Raw genomic sequence first — 17,837 nt, 5'->3', positions numbered from 1 at the left:
GGCTGAGGGCCCGGCTCCAACGGCTTTTCATTGGGCTTCCTTGCACAAGGCTCGCGTCCTGCCAGGGACCCCAGAGCAGTCCTTACTCGTTAAAGGGGCCCAGCCTAGCTACCAGCGACCCCGAAAACCGCTGGGTTTGGAGGTGCCGAGCTCCGAATGTCTGGAGAAGTGGAGGTGGCCCCGTCATCTCTAGTCCACTCCAAAGATCTGGTCCTCAGACCCGAAACTAGGGACACCCGGCTCCCGCGTGGCCCGGACGCCTGGGCCGCGCATCGCCCGCCCGCAGCCCGCGCCCAGCTCGCGCTTCGGGCCCAGATCCTCTCCCCGGAGGCGCGCGGGAGCCAAGGGATCCGGAGACCCGAGTCTGAGGTCTGCAGACCAGGACGTCTCCCTCCTCTCGCTCCCTCGTCCCCCGCTCTCCCGGGAAGGGCTGCGGCGACGGTATGGAGCGCGGGGTCTCAGCACTGGAGACGTTTCAAGGGAGACAGAGAGAGAGACCGGTGCTGAGCCCCGCGGACGGGCTGACTTGAGAAAACCCACCCGCCAGCGTGGCGTGGTCTCCCCACGACCCGCCATCCTCCTCGGGCCGCCGGGAACAGGGGCTCCAGAGTGCGCCCAGCTCCGGCACCGCGCGGGGCCCTCCTTACCGCGTCGCGACCGTTGAGCTGCGCGCCTTTGGCCAGGCGGGCCTCCGTCTTGGATCTGCGCTCCATCTCCTCCATGATGCCTTGGATGTGGCCCCCGGAGATCCCGTGGAAGAGCATGGCTGGGGGGCGGAAGGGACACGCGCTGTCTTCTGCTCGGCACCCCACTATTTCCATATACACGCACCCGGGGCTCTCAGCTCATCCGAGGGAAGGCGCGGCCGGGACCGCGGGGGCGGCGCGGCGCGGGAGCGCAGAGGCGCTCGGGGAACCCAGGGCAGGGGGGAGAGAAGGGAGGAGAGAGAGGCAGGCAGCGTGGAAAGTAGTCTGGCTGGAGAGGGGAAACGCGTGGGGGACAGGAACGAGCCAAGCCCCGGCAGCTCCCCGAAGGAGATGCGCAGAAAACAAACACGGGCGGGGGGGGTGGGACAGGAGGCGAATCTCGCGGCTCCGAGAGATCGAGTTACTAATGAGAAACAACTGCAGCGAGGGAGGAAAACAGAGTCCGGTGCGCAGAGAAAACAGCTCCGCGCACAAAGAGAGGGAAGGAGAAGCGCGATTTCCAGCGGCCCCCGGCTGCTCGCAAGTTCCCAGCGCCTCTAGGTTGGGTTGGGACTGCTGCGGCCCGGGCTGCGTCCAATTTGTTAAGAGACTAAAGCCAGCCCATTTTTGATAATTTAGTAGGAGGAGTTCTCTCCCCGGAGCTGCCACGCAGTTTTATTCAGACAACAAAGACCTGTCATACTCCTCTCAACCCCCTGGTGATGGGCAAGCGGGGACAAACATTGGGGAGTGGGGGCGGGGGGAGGCCGTGGGAGGGGGCAGTGACTTCCCCCAGCGCGCGCGCGCGCGCACACACCCTTCCAAGACTTCCCAGCAATCGCATCTCCAAGGAGCCCTGCTTGTCCCCGCCCCGGCGCAGGCGGCAGAGAGCCCGCCTGCTAGGTCCAAGTTCAGGATCCGACCCCCAGCTCAAAGCAAACAGTGTCAGCTCCGAACTTGGGGTTTCCTCGTGCGGAGTTTCTGGTCCTCAGCTTTCGGGACCCCGAAGACGTAAATCTTGGAGAGCCCTTCCCGCACTCTCCGACCCTTCTCCCTCCGCCCACTTTTCAAGAAGAAAGTCGCCTCGCCTCCCCGAGGGGACCTAACGGTACCCGCGGCTGGAACCGCGCCCCCTGCCCCGCAGTGAGAATCGGGCTAGGGCGAGGAGAGGCTATGGGTCTAGAGTGTACGCTTGGCAAAAAGAGTTTCTTCGAAGAATCAGTGTGGGAACGGGCGTGGAGTTGCGGGCACACGCATGCAACCGGCCCAGGCGTGATGTCTGGCTCGCTGACCCAGCTCGGGTCTGAGGGGCAGTGGCTGGGGAGTGGAGTGTCCTCTTCGAAACCTGTCAGTGTGGGCAGCGACTCAGGACTCCTGGGAGCTTGGGGCATGCCCCACCGCACGCTGTCCCCACTGCCCTGGCAGGAGAGGGGACTTGAGAAATGGGACACGGCGGCATTTAGGAGGGGGTGAGGGGGTCGTCACTGTGGAGGAGGAGGAGAAGGTGGGAGCCGACCCGGGCCACAGCAGGCCCGCTCGTCACACCGCAGGCCAGGTTGCTCTGCCTCCCTCCGGCCCTGGCAGGGCCCACCCCTCCTGGGCCCTGTTAAAACACGTCCACAGTCCTTGGAGACTGTCGATTCATTCAAACCACCAGAAGTCCCCTAGCGGCCCCAAACTGGAGCAGCGGCAGGAACCAGCCCAGCGTGAACCAGGGAGGAGGAAGAGGACCTGCTCTGTGGCCCCTCCCTCTCTCCCCTCTGCCTGCTGCTGTCCCACCGGTCCCCACAGCCATCCAGGGGACAGAGGGCCGAGTCCTCGCGCAGCCTGGGTGCCTCAGGGAGGCCCCTGGTGGCAGCAGACTCACTTCCCTCTGGGGGAGCGACAAGAAACTTCGGCCCAATCTAGAAAGAGGGGGTGGGGGGCGCTTAGAGGGAGAGGAGGGGGGAGGGAAGAAGGAAGGAAGGAGGGAAGGAAGGGAGGGAGGGAGGAAGGGAGGAAGGGAGGGAGGAAGGGAGGGAGGGAGGGAGGGAGGAAGGAAGGAAGGGAGGGAGGAAGGGAGGGAGGAAGGGAGGGAGGAAGGGAGGGAGGGAGGGGTGGAAGGGGAACCCCGGGGATGGCAGCCTGAGCCCCGTCCCAAAGCCGGGGTCTCTGAAGCTGCTGGGGTCGCCTCTTCCATAACCCCCAGACCCGGCGCGTCCCCTTGCTCTTTTCTCCGGGTCAGAAATAACGTTATGCGCAGACCGGACGCCGTGGCCGTCGTGCCGGTGCCAGAACGCAGCTCATAAAACACAATTTCACACAAAAATGAAGCCAATCAAGGGAACTAAGCTGGAGACCTACCCCCCCCCCCTCCCCTTGGCAGCCCGAGCGGACAGCAGGGCAGCTATTTACTGTAAGTAATGTAATTAGCCCCTTTGGATGGAAATCAATGAGCTTTGCAAACCCGCACACGCAGGCGGAGGGACCCAAGCAGGGGCCGGGTGGCCCCCTTTCAGAGCTGGCAGGTCCCATCACAAAGGGGCGATCACCTCCCACAAGTCGGCGGCTAAGAGGGCTCAGACCCTGAGGAGGAGGGGGGGAGGAGGAGGAGGAGGAGGAGGAGGAGTGGTTTCTGATAAGCACAGCGGTCCATTAACCCGAGGGGGCTCCAAGGAGAGAGTGAAGGTGGGACCGCCATCCAGGGACTCGTTTTCTCTGGTTTCTGGGCTGCACTCTTGCTGCCTTGCCCTCCGCCCGCCCCTCCCAAATGGGGGTGGTGGCGGTGGTGGTTTGGAACTTGGTTTGGTTATTCTTGGATTTTCGATTCTGCTCGGCCAAAGGAACAAAGAGTCCGAGAACACCCGTCTCCCCTCGCAAGAGATGAGCTTGGAGACTCCACAAAGTGAAACTTTAACAAAGAACCACGGGGAGAGGCCAGAGCTTTGTGGAGAGTGTCCAGGGCAGCCAGAGACACGAGTCCTGGGAGCCAGCCATCCACCCACCCACCCACCCACCCCTCAGGTCCACACCTGTCTGCATTCACCCCGCAGGTACTGAGCAGGACAGGGCTCCTCCTGCAACCAGTTTCCAGCTTGCATCCCGGCCTTGCCTGCTTCTTCTTATAAAAGCTGGGTAATAAGTTCCTGCCCCCCGCCCCCCGGGATTTGCCACTTCCCATAAAGAAGCCGGCTGCCAGGATTCCTCCTTGTCAGCCAATACAGGAAGTATGCAGAAAGCGAGGGGTGGGGCCGGGGGGCTTCGGGGCTTTGGGAGGTCCTTGTTAGTTGTTCCGAAACTGCAGCCCAGCCCCCTCCTACCGCTCTTTAAAGAGGAAGGGGGAGAGGGGGCCTCAAGAATTGGGTGTGTGACCTGGGGTGTCCTACCCTTTTAGTCTCCGAGCCCCAGAAACCAACGACCCAAGAGGGCCGGCCCCACCCCACCACAGACAGGGTGCACTTTGTGGAGGGCGTCTTTGTGGCTGTGACTTCTTTCGCCTTCCACGGAGTGCCCCCCTCCAGTGCCCCCTAGAAGTCGTCTGCCCTGCCCCCGCAGCCTGGAAGACAGGGTCCCCTCTGTGGACCCAAAGCCTCACTCAGAGCAACGGGGCCCACCCTGGGCCGGGCTGCACCCCGCCCTGCCTGTGACACCGACCCACTGCCCTGGGCTCTGCCAGCCGCACTCCCCCGCCCTGGGGAGGAGCTGGACTGGGGGTCGGAGTTCAAGGTCCTGAATTCTCTGTCTGCCGGGACAAGGGTGGCAACCTCGGCCCCCGGCTGGGACCCAGACTCCCCCGAGGGAAGGACAGACGGTGGAAGGCTTTCCCCGGGGGCCGCAGACCTGCGTCTCCGGGGAGCCTGAGCAGCCCAGGTCTCCTTATTTGAACTCTGGAGGCCAAGACCCTGTGCCCCCGGTTTGCCTGTAAAGGGCAGGGGTCACCTTTCCTCTTGACCCCATTCAGCTGGTTGAGGAGGAGCCCCTTGCTCTGGAAGGTGCAGCCATTGAGGTTTTGCCGGCATCCAGCACTGTCGCGAGTGCCCCCGGGGCCCAAGGTGTCAGTGTTGTCCTGGGCTTGGGACCCCGCACGGAGCGCGGCGCCACCCAGCCCTAGGCGCACGGCTGCGTCGGGTGGGCTGGGAGCGGGTGGCCGGGAGGCGCCGGGCCTTTCCCCAGTCGGTGGACTGAGGGACCCTTCTGTGCCAACCTTCCCCACCAGCGAGGGTGGCAGGTCCAGACCGGCGCAGCCGCACGGCGCGCCTCTGACAGTCCCACGATGAGGGACTCCTTCACGGCCGGAGAGGAGCGGGCTGGGGCTCGGCTGCTTGGAGGAGGCGCGGACCGCGCACCTCTTCGGGCCGCGGGCTCCGTGCGCTCCTTTCCTGGCGCGCTCCCCGCGCCCGCAAAGCCCCTCCGGCCGCCGGCTCCCGCCGCGCCCCTTCCCTCCGGGGCCCGGGTTCTTCGGCCAGAGCTCGGCCGCCGAGCGCGGGACAGCGCGCCCAGGGCGTCTGCAGCCCCTTTACCTGCCATTTCCCCGCCGCCCCGGGCCCCGCCGGGCACATCCCGCGCGGCGTCCGTGAACCGGCTGCGCGGGGCTCGGAGTGAACAAAAGCGAAGTGGGCGAAGCCCGTCTCCGGTGAGGACGCTGTCTTCCCTGTCCCCTCGCCCCTTTCTGGAAGGGTCCGAGCGCGGCCCCCACGCCGCCGACAACCGGCTCCGGGCACCGAGACCTCCGGCCCCGCCTCCGTCCCGCGGGTCCTCAGAAATTCGGAAGAAAGACCGAAGCTGGGAGACCCGGGCCGAGGCTGTGTGTGAGAGCCCACGCAGCGCGGGGTAATTTCTAAGGCAAATCCGCACCCAGAGGAGGTGCGCACGCACACGCGGGTGCGCCCATACACACTCTCACACACGATGTGCACACCCGCCCAAGGGAAGGGACAGAGAAAACGAGAAGGACCCGGGCACACCGCTCACCTGCCTCCAGCGTAGTGCCGTTCAGCATCCTCGGAGCCGAAGGGGCTGATCGCGCCCGGGGGTGGCGGAGCTGCAGAGAGGAGCCGCACGTCAGTCCAGCGGTGCGGGGGGGTAGGAGGGCCCACGCCTCCTCCCGCCTACGGGGTCAGCCGAACCGCTACCCGGGGCGGCCTCAGGTGCCTGCGGTCGCGGGTGCAGGGATGCTCGGAGCTTCTGGCCTTCCGTGCCCGCCCAGGGCAGAACGCTGCCCCTGCCAGGCCCCCGCCCCCGCCGTCGCGGTCTTACCTGCAGGTCAGAACGTTCCGCCCGGAACCTGGGCGAGGGAGGTCGGGAGGCGGCGGCCGGAGGTGCTGGCCGGTCCCCGGGTCTCCCGAGGGTTCCTCTGTCAATCCAAACAAATACACCGCGTGAGCCGCTGGATGGGAATCTCTCTCTCTTTCTCTCTCATCCCTCACCCCTGGCCGGCGGCTCTCTCAACCTGTCTTTTATTTTCTGTTTATGCTTCCATCTCGAGGAGGGGAGGAGGTGGGGCGGGAAGAGGCACCCCCGGGCCGGCGCCCGGGTAAGCTCTCCGAGGCTGAGTCCCGCCCTTCCAGCCTCTCCGTAATCCGGGGACGTGTTAATAGAGGCCTCGCCGTTACAGAACCTCGTAAAGCCCCTGCATCTTGAGGTTTGGGCGCCACAGGGGGCTGAGGTCCGGCGGCGCGCCCAGGGCTCCGGCCCCCAGCCGCCGTGGCCGTCCCCGAGCTCCCACCTAGCAGATGCCGCCGGCAGCCGAGCCTGCCTAGACGGCGAGGGGCGGTAGCTGGTGCGGGGAGCTGGGCCAAGCCGCTGATTGATCACCGCGGATTCCTGCCCCCCCCAGCCCCCGCCCCCCAGGTCCTTCATCACTCAGCGCTCCGGGCGGGGCGCGGAGCCCCAGCTCTTGAGGGTGCGTTTTGCCCTCGGCGGGGCGTTGACGGGGGTCTGCGTGCTGGCCAAAAGCAAGGAGGTGGAGATGGCTATTAACTTTCCCGGGGGGCGTGGGGTGGGGCGGTAGACCGACTGAAACCCGGGGAGACCAGCCTGGGAGGGAGGGTGGCGCGCAGACGGACTTACAGACCCTGGACGGGCGGAGGAGTCCGTGGTGTTCCCTGCTCTCGGGTGCCCGAGGGTCTGCGTCGCCCCAGCAGCCCCGGGCGCACTCCGGCCACGGGAAGCGGTCGGAGAACCCGGGCCTCTGGCCGATGGTTCCACCCACTCCCCGACCCAGCGCGCCCTCGCGGCGGGGGATGTTGGCGCGAGATCACTGCGAGGCTCCCGCGCGGCTGTGGCAGGGGGTGTGAGCAGCGAGATTGGCAGCTTCAGGATGCGGTCCCGGTGACGATGCCACTGTCCCCGCCCGCCCCTCCCCGTGTCCCTACAGCGGCTCCTGCGCTGTGCGTTTGTCCGCGGCGCGGTGAGCTGGGGACGCCCGCGCGCCTACGAGCCGCGTGCGGTAACAACACGGGATGTGGGGCAAGTGGGGCTGGGCAGGGGCGGGCCCACCTCTTTGCCGGGGACCAGCCCAGTTCTGCGGTTTAGGGGTGGCGAGGGGTTCTGCAGGAGCCACGGAGCCGAGCCCTCGGGCTTCCTCTTCCCGCCCCCAGTCCCCAGTGCGGCTCGGGAGCCAGACAGGGCGCCTCTCGCCATCCGACCCGATCACTTACTTGGCTTCACCAACCAGTCTCCCCAGCCAGCGAGTCCGCTAGTTCGTCTTCTAAGGCCCCCTCACCTCGACTCTCCCCTCCCATCCCGGCCTCCTCAGCTTTTTCTCCTCTCGGTAACACCCCCCTTCTCCCGCGTCTCGGCGGCCAGGGCCGGAACCAGCCTCCCCGACTCAGTGGCTACAGTCGCTGGCTAGGCCATGGGCCAGGTGGGTGGATGGCGACACCCACCCGAAAACGCTTGGGTGTTCTTAGTCATCCCTGTCCAAAGCAGCTCTCTCTCCTTCTCTCTTCCTCTCCGCCGCCCCCCCCCCCCGCCGCTTTTGGGTGATGAACCATTTTAAGTGTTTGGTAAACATCCATTCTACACGCGCGCGCGCGCGCACAGGCGCGCACGCTTCAGAATACAAATTTCGGGTGGGAAGATGAAGCCGTCAGGAACCTCCCAATCCCCTTCCAGCCAGGATTCCGAGTTCACAGGCCTTGACACCCCGAGTCTCAGGCCTTGACACCCCGAGTCTCAGAGGGCCCCGCGAGTGTGGCCGTTTGGGGTCTTGAGCTTAACCTTGAAACCGTTCGTGAGGACGCGGGTCTGCCCGGCGCCGGGCGCTCCCGCGCAGGTAGGGCGTCCAGAGGGCCTGGGTAGGCTGGACGTCCCAGGGACCCCCGACCCCTAACTGAAGAGCGGCGGGTCCTTTCACGGCCTTTTCTAGAAGTCAGGGTGGCCGCCGAGGTGTTTTGGGTGCTGACCCCCCCCACACACACACACACCCCACCGCCACACACGTAAATATGCCTTTCTATTTTTTCTGAGTGGAGGGGATAGTTTGGGCAGAAGTACCTTTTAACTGCTGCCAGGAAGTGAAAAAAAAATTGCCCCGAGTTTTAAGCCCCCACCGTGGGCAGGTGCCCAGGCCCCACACGCGCGCCTTTGCTCCCGTGTAGAGGAGGCGGCTTGGCTGGCGTCGGCACGGCGTTGGGGTAGGCACTTCGGGGGGACCTCCGGGCCGGCCAGGGAGAGCGAGGTCTCGGAGGGCCGCCAGGGAGGCAGCGAGCGGATTGCCGCCGCCCGGCGCGGAGCCGCCGCCCCGGCCTCCTCCGGAGCCTGGTCCCGGCGCGGCGGGTGCCTGGCGGTGGGGCCGCGCGCGCGTGCGGAGCTGACCTCGCGGGCGCCTTGGGGTGAGGGGGGCTGCGGTGGAACAAAGCCCCGTGCGGGGCCCAGGGGGCCTCTCCTTTTCTTCTCCGGGCCCCTCGTGTTCCACATACACGCGGTTCGGGAGTCCATAGCTTCCCCGCGGGTGCGCGGGCGCTATTTTTTTTTTTTATAACCTGGCTTTTCGGGGTGTGGGGGGGTGGCGTCTCATCCACCTGCTGGACGACGCAGAGAGGGCGGCGCCCCCGCCCAGGAGGGGACCAGCCACTGCCGCGGGAGTCTACCCCCACCCCCGCCCCGTGAACCCCACCGCGAGATCCCCCGGCTTCCTTGCGGTTTCTCCGTGTTAGAAACAGTCTAGACATGGACCCCTTGATTTACGGCGCCTGGCGGCAGGGGTCCCCAGAAACCCGGAACCCTGGCTGTTCACTGTGCAGCGTGCGCATACCGTGCGGCTTGCCCTCCGCAGCGAGGCCCGGTTATGTGGTCATACCGCGTGTAACGTGGGGGCCCCCCGCCCGCGCCACCCCCCCGTCCTGTGGTTCACAGGCGTCCCCCAGAACCACAGAGAGCCGCGGACCCCGGCTCAGGCTCCTGCTGCAGGAGCAGGAACGGGTAGGACCGCCCCACCCCCACCCTCCCTCCGGGGCCAAGGCGGCGGGTAGCAGCAGCGGCAGAGGCTCCTTGGCCCTGCTGCCAGGAAGCCTGAGGCTCTGCCAGCGAGAGTCCAGGCGTCCCCCACAAGGGTCCTCCGTGACGGGCATCCGGACTCCCTGCCTCTCCGGCTCTGCTCCCCGCAGGAAGTGCCCGGGGGAAAGAGCCTGCTTCGGGGCGGAGTCCCCCAAGTGATTTCCAGCTGCCAGGAGGCTTCTTCAAAACGCTGTCCCCTTTCTCATGTCTCCAGAAGGGTGGGCTTTTGGATTCTGGCTTTTTCTCTTCTCCCTCTTGGGACTGTGAGAGGAAGCAGCCCCCCCAAGCACCCCCGCCCCCCACCCCGAAAAGAGTTGTTCCTTGCCCCCCCCCCCCCCCGGGAATGGAAGAGACATGGGCTCCCAGGAACCCACCACCCTTCCCGGCGGGGGGTCAGCTGCAGCCCCTGGGATCACCACGTGGACCCCCTCCTCCTGTCCGCCACCCCAGCCCTTCCGGAGAGGGCAACACGGGCCGCGGGGACCCCACGGGGCTCCCAGGAGCGGCACCGGCAAACCCCGGGGCACCAGGAGGCCACGCTGGGGAGGAATGTAATGTCTGATGCAACGTGCCACGGAAGCCACAGCCCGCGGGGAGAGTAAAACCTTACGGGGCTTCTGTTCACTTATTTTATGGTTCGCAAGGGCTCTCCTTTTGGGTCGCACACGGCAGAAGGCACAAACCCTTTCTGGCTCCTTAAGGTCCTTCCCGGGGCCACAGGCAGGGACCAAGATAGACCCCTGGGTGTTCGAGACCCTTCCAGATCCTCCTGGGGAAGAGGCCGAGGACCCACTCTGGGTCCAGCCAGCCTCCCGTGGGCAAGGACAGGCTGCCGGGGGCTGGGTCCTCGGCAGGAAGCGGAGGAGGCGAGCGGAGGGAGGGCAGTCCCCGAAGAACAGTCCCTGAGGCCCTGGCCCAGGCTGGAGACGATGGGGGGCTGAGTGGGGGGCGGGGGGTCCACCCAGCAGGGGCTGGGAGGGGTGTAAAGCGAGACTCGCCTGGGACATGCACAGGGAACGGAGGAGTGAAACGTGGGGGGGGGGGGGGAAGAAAGCGTGCTTTAATCAAGGCGTCTTCAGTGGCCTGACCCCCGAGTGAGAGTGATTGAGTTTTCACTGAGAGAACAGATGGAAGATGAGCGCCCTCCTTGTCTCGGAACGGCACTTCCCGGCCACTCAGGTGCTGAGCGGCTGGCAGCGTGGTGTCACCCTCCTCGCAGCTCAGGATATAAATAAAACGGCGCCTGTCTCCAAACGCTCCCGTCTGCCGGCCCCTCCGCAGGGCTGCCGACCGGAGGAGGAAGCAGCGGGCAGTACAGAGGCTACGGGGAAATTCAGGGGGGACCAGTGCCACCCGGTTCTAGCCTTTATTGAATGGAACATTCACTATTTTCTTTCTTCAGCATATGTGTCCGATAGTGAGGGAGGCAAAAAGAAAAATAACTATCAATACCCTAACATGTGCTAGCTTTTTTCATTGTATCGATGTCCTTTTAATAGATACACTTACGACGGGCCTGGCGCTCAAGCACTGAGAAGCAGAGAACCATTCTGGGTTGGGGTGGTGGTTTTTTTAAATAAGGTTTAATGCAGGAGAACAGAGATGAAATTCTTGTCAAATGTAAAAATAGGAATTGAATTGCTTCTTCTTGGCTGGATCTTTGACGTTGACTTGGCCATACGGACACTGTGGGAGAAATCAAACAAATCATTACTGAGTTACGTAGTGATCATCTTGGAAAACTGCAACGCTCCTCACTGTGGAGAGAAGGGGAGGCCAGGCAGCTCATAAAGGTCGTCCGATCTACCGGGTCCTGCAGGTGAACAGGAGAACAACGGGAACTCTGACAAACACTCCTCACGAGGGCCCAAGAATCGTTTCCTGAAATGATTTCCTTCCAACTTCAAGATTCTACTCTGGATAACTCACTCTTGGAAGATCCCCAAGTCCCCAGGGTACGCAAAACTCATATGCACCTCATCAGACACAGAGAACGGTGCGGGCAGGGGCATGCACGGAAGTGAAGGCGTGATTTTTCAGTGTTGGCTGTAGTTGGTGCATGGACCTAGTGTGTGCTCCTTAGTCACAAAGCGCGTCCATTACAGGAAAACCTTCTTGCTCCAAAACACCCAGTCCCAGCGGTCTTGGGACAGAGGGTGTCATCTGCGTACAATCTCGCCTCTGTAACAACTTCCCTGACCACAGTAGGCTTTAGGAAAGTTACCGTGGAGAATCCATTCCCATTTATGTTTCGCTCAGAACAGGGAAGGAGCAGTTAGTTTGTCTGACTCTGTGCACATCTGAATCACTGAAATAGGCATTTCAGGAAATGGACAGCTGGGGATAGTGGGGGTCATGGCTGAAGGCAGAGTAGAAAGTGCCAAGCAGAGGGTGGCAGAGGTGGGGGAGAGAGGAGAAGGAGAAGAAGAGGGAGGAGGGGAAGGAGGAGAAAAGAGGAGGAAGAAGAGAGAGAGAAGGAAGGGAGGGAAGAGGAGAAAAAGGAACAAAGAAAGAAAATCTTTATCATTTAAAAGAAATCCACCTCTCAGCACTAGGCAAGTGTCTATTTATTGTCAATAAGGAAGGAAAATGTTTTCTGGGACCTGGTTTGTAATATTCTGGCTCCCTTTTCCTGCCCTCTGTGGGCTCACCTGCCGAGCACGGCCCAGGTGAAACCGGTGACAAGTTTCCCTGTGAGAAAGAGCTCCCACGGACTGCACACCACGGCAGTTCCAGGACCTGCGGTCGCCGCGCACGTTACCAAAACCCCATTAAGTGGAAAGGCCCCGTGCCAGTCCTAAGGACTTCGTTGTCCCTGGCTAAAGGAGCTTGTGAAAAGTGCACTCCGGGTCTATTTAGCTTTTTTATTTGACTTGTTTTTCAAATAACAGGCATTTATAAAGTCACAGAGGCGCTGCAAAGTACTGGCGTAAGGCGAGAATTTACTACTCACGTGTCTGCAGGCTGAGCCGCAGCACCGGCCCCTCCGCGCGTGCGCGAGCTGCGTCAGCACCACGTAGCCGGTGGCCGGGTCCAGGTAGCTGAGCTGGCCGGCCTGGAGAGTGACAAATACGACAATTCGCTCATCACAACCTTCGTCATACCTCCTCCTCCTCCCAAGTTCTACCCACAACAACATTCTGCAAAATTTTCCTTAAACAATATGAAACGTCTTGCGGGCAATTACGGCGGCCCGTGGCCGTGACCGAGGGTGTGCATTCCAACATTATGCGCAAACCAGCTTTAGGCGGCAGGAGGGGGAAGTACACAGTCCGAGAAAACCCGAGGCGTGCACGGGAAAACAAGAGGCCCTCTATGCCCACTAACGGCGCAGCCACGGCCTGGGTTTCCTTCGGTTCCCGGGGACCAAGCTGAACAACAGGTGATTGCGAAGACTTGAAGAGCTTAAGAGGCCGAAAATGAACTTTCACTCACAAGTCGCGCTTGCAATCGCAGTGCTTCAACTATGTGGAAAGTGATTTAAGCGCACAGAAAAGGCGCTAATCGAAACCAACAGTCTGCAGCAAAGTATTACCTCCACCATTATTGAACACTTTTCTTTGCCTCCGTGATGTGGGACCGCATTGAATAGTTCACACTCTTTTCTTTTCCTTTTTCTAAGGGTGTCGTTAGTTCTGTTTTCAGCAAGAACTAAAGTATTGTTTTACCAGCTGAACACACACGGCTTCGTGAGTTTGCTGCCAGCCCCTCAGATGCCGAGGACTCTGCCTGCATCCGAACACGGTTTTCCCGAGAGGCCTGAGCGTGTGGTGGGACGGCAAAGGAAACCACTGAACCTCTTCTTTAGATGTTGAGCATGCGGGCAATGTCTTTCTCTCTAGCCTGGGGGTTTTCCTGGCAGAGGGACTTCCTCCCATTGTTCATAGAAGGCGCCTCTGCACCACTCACAACAGCCTTCTCACCCAAACAGGCAGGGAACGTCCATTTCCGAGTGTGCTACCAAGTCCTGCTTCTGAGTGTCTTCCCACGGCTGAATATGTTACTCTGGTTGAGGTTTCATCCAACGTGCTCCGTGAACGCAGTGTGGAACAGAAGGACAGGCGGAGTTCGAGTCTTCGTCTCCTTGAAGGCATCCCAGGAAAGCCCTGCCAGCGCAGCATGGACCCAGCGAGCAAGCCCGAGACCCATCTCAGGGGCCTCCCCAATCCTCTGGGACCCCAGGAGCAGACGACAGGAAACCAGGGCCATAGAACGCTACTTGAAAATGACCCACGGTGGAGACCACACTTTATTGACAATGTCCGTGTTTGGAGACTTAGAAGAAAAACAGATAAACAGACAAAAAACATAGCAGACTCTGTTAGCAGCCTCCTTTCCACTTTGTGTAACTCCCAGGTCTTCCCAGGGCCTCCATCTGGGCCCCTGGCCGCCTCCCAGATTGCTCCTGCGTGCCGCCCTTCCGCGTGGGCTGGGAAACTGGGAGCTTGTGGCTGCCCACCCAAGCTCAATTCGTCTTCATGGGTGAGCCTCAGGTAATGGGGACAGCAGAGACGGAACAAAAGCACCCACAGGTTGACGGGAGCAAGATGCTCAGTGGGGCGGGCCTGCCCGGGGAGGAAGGGAAGGGAGGGACCCACCGGAGCTGTGTGTGAAGGACCACTGGGAGGCAGGGGCTTCGGTCTGCGGAAGGAGGAAAACAACCAGCTCGTTACTGGGTTGATTGTGGCCTCCCGGACAGTCAGCCTGTGACAAGTGCCGAAACCCCAAATCCCGAGTGAGATAAAGCTTCGTTCCTGTCCCAGGCCGACGAAGCTGGCTTCCCAGGCCACGGGCCTTTCCGCTGAAATGAAGAACACGTCTGTTCGTGTTCACCATATTTCTATGTGGAGCACAGGAACAAGTCACACGTCCTTGTACAAAGAGCGGAAGGAAGACGAACCCAAGCCAGCAGCCATTCCCTGAGTTTAATGCCCGAAAGAGGCAGGCTGGATGCTCAGGGCCTGCCGGCTCGCACGGCTGTCCTCTGCTCCCCTGGCTCGGGCTGTGCCGGGTAACACCAGTCCTGCCGAGTACTGGCCCCGCGTGATGTATTAAACAGGTTATTACAGAACTTACTTGCTCTCTCGAGATAAAACATATATATATATGTATATAAACATGCTACCTTTAAACTCATACAGTCCGAGGTGTCAGAAGCGGGAGGGGAGACGCTAAGTTTTGATATTGATGCTAACAAGCAATTAATTGTCCAGTTGCCCCAAAGAGAAGGAAACAGCTCAAGCTTGTCCAGGAAGAACGAGAATGCCCAGCAATAGTCTCCTTTGGAATCGTGCCCCTGAGAGCGGAGGGAAGGGACGAGAGGCTGGTGACAAAAATTAGGTAAATTAAAGAGAGGCTTGCTGGATTTTTCATTACTAAACTCATGGGAGGGCAGGGCGTCTGACGGATCAGGCGGATAAACGCACACCACGTGTTTTCCCGTGACTTCGCGGCCCCTCCACCCGCTCCATCCACTCCTGCACGCCCGTGCCTCAACACAAACACCCACGCAGACACAAGGACACACATACACACATGCGGACACGCACCACACATAACACGCACGCAGACACACATGCGCGTGATGACGGGTCCCACACGGCCGGAATTTAGCTTGGGCACCGATCGGAAACCACTCACACTCAAACTCAGGACAAACGTTAACTCTTAGCCCGGGATCAGGAACTGGGGCCAGTTTCCAAGCGAAGACAGGTGGGAAGCGTGCGTGTTGTCAGCAGCCAGGGGCCAGACCACACGGGGTCCGCCAACCTCTCAATCAGCCTGGGACGCGCAGGCGCACGGACCCCAGGGTCCGGAGGCCCGCCAGGACAAGTCTCATTGCGCAGGCGCATGGGCTCCGGGGGGCGCTGGGTGGGGCAGGGGGCGGGGCGTACAAGAGGGGCCTCACAGCGCAGGCGCACCAGCCGCCGGGCGGGACGGGGACGGGGGCCGGGGCTCACCGCGCAGGCGGCCGCGTGCAAGTCCGCGATCTGTCGCTCTGCCGCGGTTAACTCTTGACTCGCCGGGAGCCTCTCCGCCCCCACGGGCGCGTCCTGCGAGGGGGACCCGGCGCCGCCGCGATCTCGCTCAGAAGCAAAGCAGAGGGTGACGCTGGGGTGCTGGTGGAGCCCTGCCGTGACCCAGAGGGGCCGTGACGGCCGGACAGCAGGACGCTGTCCCCCGAGCGCCGCACCCACCAGCGCTGGGATCTGCCTGGCAGTCATGGCCGCCGCAGGCAGAGCCGCCCCGCCCCCGCGGAGTCCTGGCCCCGCCTCCCACTGCACGGCAGCCCCGCCCCCGCCGAGCCTGCAGCCGCAGGACCCGCACAGACCTGGTGGGCAGCGGGGCACGCTCATTTCCAGCCTCCGGGCCCGGATTCTCAGTCCTCCGTTTTTCTTCTGAGATGGCAAATGCACATGGAGCATGATCGCCACAACCGTCAGTGACGAGAGCAGCCGAGGTGTGCAGAAAGGGCCGGGGACGCCAAGGTGACAGGTGCCAGAGACCACGTGGGAGGCCGGCCCCGCCTGCAACGAGGACCCAGCGTGCAATCAAACAGCAGAAAGAGGGGTGATTTCTGTCCTCAATTGGAAAGCTACCCTGACATCCTCAGAGTTTGAGGAAGTGGGCACAAGCCCAGGTGCTAGAATGAAATTAACACCTCTCTGCCCGCCCACCCCCTCCTCCTGTCCCCACCCACGTTCTGCCTCTGCCTGGGTTTCAGGAACAGGGGTTTGGTTTTCTAGAACCAAGGGCAAGGGTGGAGTTTTGACTAGCACCACCTGTCTGGACATCCGCGTGTATTGTGCGACCCCGTCGTCACATTTGGAATTTCTTAGTGGGTCCTGATTGAAACAATCCTATTGGTCCATTTTAAATCTCAGAAGGACAATAAATCGGAACCCTACTTTGCAAATCTGTTTCCTTTGTGTTGGCCTGACAGGTTACCAGCATCCAGAGACTGCTCAGTGATCTGAGAGTCGAGGATCCGGAAGGCTAAGGAGAGGCCCTTAGGGGAAGCGACGGAAAGGTGGGGCCCAAGTGGAGATCAGCCAAAGCAAGAAGCTGCGCGATTAGAAAAGGGAATTCACCCTAAATCACGGGCAAGGACGGGGGTGGGGCGGTGTTTCCAAACCAAACTCTCAAATAAAGGAAATAAGGCTGGAAGTTCGGACTGAGTTTTTCAAATTGAGGATGAGAACCTGTTAACAGGTCATGAAATTGATGCAAAGGGTGGGGACAAGAGTGAAACAGACTAGGCCAGGTTAGCCTGATAATAAAGTCATCTTACCTAGGAGGAGTGTTTTTACGAGAAACTTACATTGGTGGGGGAGGGGTGAGTGTGCCTGTATAGGGGCGGAGCAAGGGAGACTTGGTGGTGACGGAGTAGTGCTCTGTTCCGATCACATGTGATCAGCTGTGGAACGCGCACATGTGTTGCAGTGTGAGCTCCCAGTGTGGACGCCGTGCGACCCGGATGCAGCACTTACAGTGCAGCCGGGGGCAGGGGCCTCTCTGTGCCACCTTTACGACTTCCTGTGAACCTGTAGTTGTTCTCAAATTTAAAAACTGCCATTTAAAAAAAAAGATGTAAACAATACTTTTCAGATCACTCGGTGAGGCAGATTGCTGAATTAACCCAGAACCTTTCCCTGTCTCCTCCATCCCCAGGCTTAACGATCATCCTGTCTAGTTGGGGTCTACGGGCATTTAGGTGGAGAAAACTGCTTCATGCTCACAGGGCACCGGTGTGTGCCTTCTCATAGACGCCTCCCTTTGAAACATCCTACCTGGAAATCCGTATAGTTAGGAGTTGATAAAGTACGTTGGTACAGATAAGTTCCACACATTGGATCATTATAGTATCATTTAGACATGGACTAGATTATCCCCTTTCATTTTATCGTGGTACTTTAGAGAGGGTATCACTTCACAAGTAACTTTCATTCATCGCGTCTCTTGTTTCAAAAAGTTGCCGCAGGCTGGACCCTCCCCTTGTTCTGCGCAGCCCGTGGTCGTGTCCTCTCAGATTCTCTCCGTGCCCAGTAGACAGAGCTGTGTGGCGCTCGGGGCGCAGCAGCCCGCCCTAGAATGGCGGCACACCAAGTCCTCGCTTTATGTACAACACACTGACGCCTAGACAAGCTCTGGGAAGCAGCTTGGGGCCACAATGCTGCCTGTAGCCCGACCTTGGGTGTATTGCATAATCCTCCCCATCCTTTGAGGTGTTCATGTTGACACTGCACGGGCTTGTTATTTTGGAAGGGGGAGGAGGAGAAGTTCACAGAGAGGCATTTCCCTGGGCCTCATGTACATTAGTTTCTAAATAGTCATGTCAGGCAGGCCTCTCTAGGTTGCAAGATAAGAGATCACACAGCTTAATCTGGTAACAATGAGAGGAATTTTCTCCGGTAACCTTGAAGTTCGTGGCTTGGCTGTGGGCTCCTGGAAGGACCAGGGCTCGGTCTCTGATTCTCAGCTCTGCACCCCCCCCCACCCCCCCGTGCTAACTCCCTCTCTGGGCAGGCTCTTGCTCATCGGTGCAATATGGCTGCAGGCAGCTCCCAGGGTGCGTGGAGCTAAAGAGAGGGGCTTGTCAGGAGACTCCTGCATGAGAAGGTTTTATTTTACTTATTTGTTTATTTTTGCCCCAAGAAGTCCTAGCAGCCGTCT

The 17,837-nt window shown here is 60.9% G+C and overlaps 2 protein-coding genes across 2 annotated transcripts in view; both read right to left on the bottom strand.

The window, feature by feature from the left end:
- The window catches only part of LHX9 (LIM homeobox 9), a 15,013-nt gene extending 13,294 nt beyond the window's left edge, over positions 1-1,719 (bottom strand). Inside the window, exons 1-2 of the mRNA XM_036016074.1 lie at positions 464-1,719; positions 221-371 (exon numbers count right to left, since the gene is read on the bottom strand). Of these exons, the coding sequence (XP_035871967.1) occupies positions 221-371; positions 464-821 (509 nt within the window). The 5' untranslated portion in view covers positions 822-1,719. The remainder of the gene's footprint in view (positions 1-220; positions 372-463) is intronic.
- An 8,908-nt stretch (positions 1,720-10,627) lies between these two features.
- Positions 10,628-15,589, bottom strand: C15H1orf53 (chromosome 15 C1orf53 homolog). Its single transcript, XM_036016073.1, has 3 exons — positions 15,125-15,589; positions 12,118-12,219; positions 10,628-10,850 (listed from the first exon to the last, which is right to left on the bottom strand). The coding sequence occupies exons 1-3, from the start codon at positions 15,587-15,589 to the stop codon at positions 10,779-10,781; spliced, it is 639 nt and encodes a 212-aa protein (XP_035871966.1). The 3' UTR covers positions 10,628-10,778.
- Positions 15,590-17,837: the final 2,248 nt, after the last annotated feature.

Source organism: Phyllostomus discolor, chromosome 15 (genome assembly GCF_004126475.2).
Source record: "Phyllostomus discolor isolate MPI-MPIP mPhyDis1 chromosome 15, mPhyDis1.pri.v3, whole genome shotgun sequence".
Taxonomy (NCBI): domain Eukaryota; kingdom Metazoa; phylum Chordata; class Mammalia; order Chiroptera; family Phyllostomidae; genus Phyllostomus; species Phyllostomus discolor.
Note: the sequence above shows the minus strand (reverse complement) of the source record. Positions and strands in the feature narration are given on the sequence as shown.

Bases quoted from the DNA above. Each gene is read 5' to 3' on its own strand.
- C15H1orf53 (XM_036016073.1), bottom strand. From the start codon at position 15,589: ATGCTCCATGTGCATTTGCCATCTCAGAAGAAAAACGGAGGACTGAGA. The intron at 12,220-15,124 runs GTGAGCCCCGGC...GTCACTCTCCAG, and splicing joins TGCACGCGGCCGCCTGCGCG to GCCGGCCAGCTCAGCTACCT. The intron at 10,851-12,117 runs GTGAGTAGTAAA...TTTCTCCCACAG, and splicing joins GCGGCTCAGCCTGCAGACAC to TGTCCGTATGGCCAAGTCAA.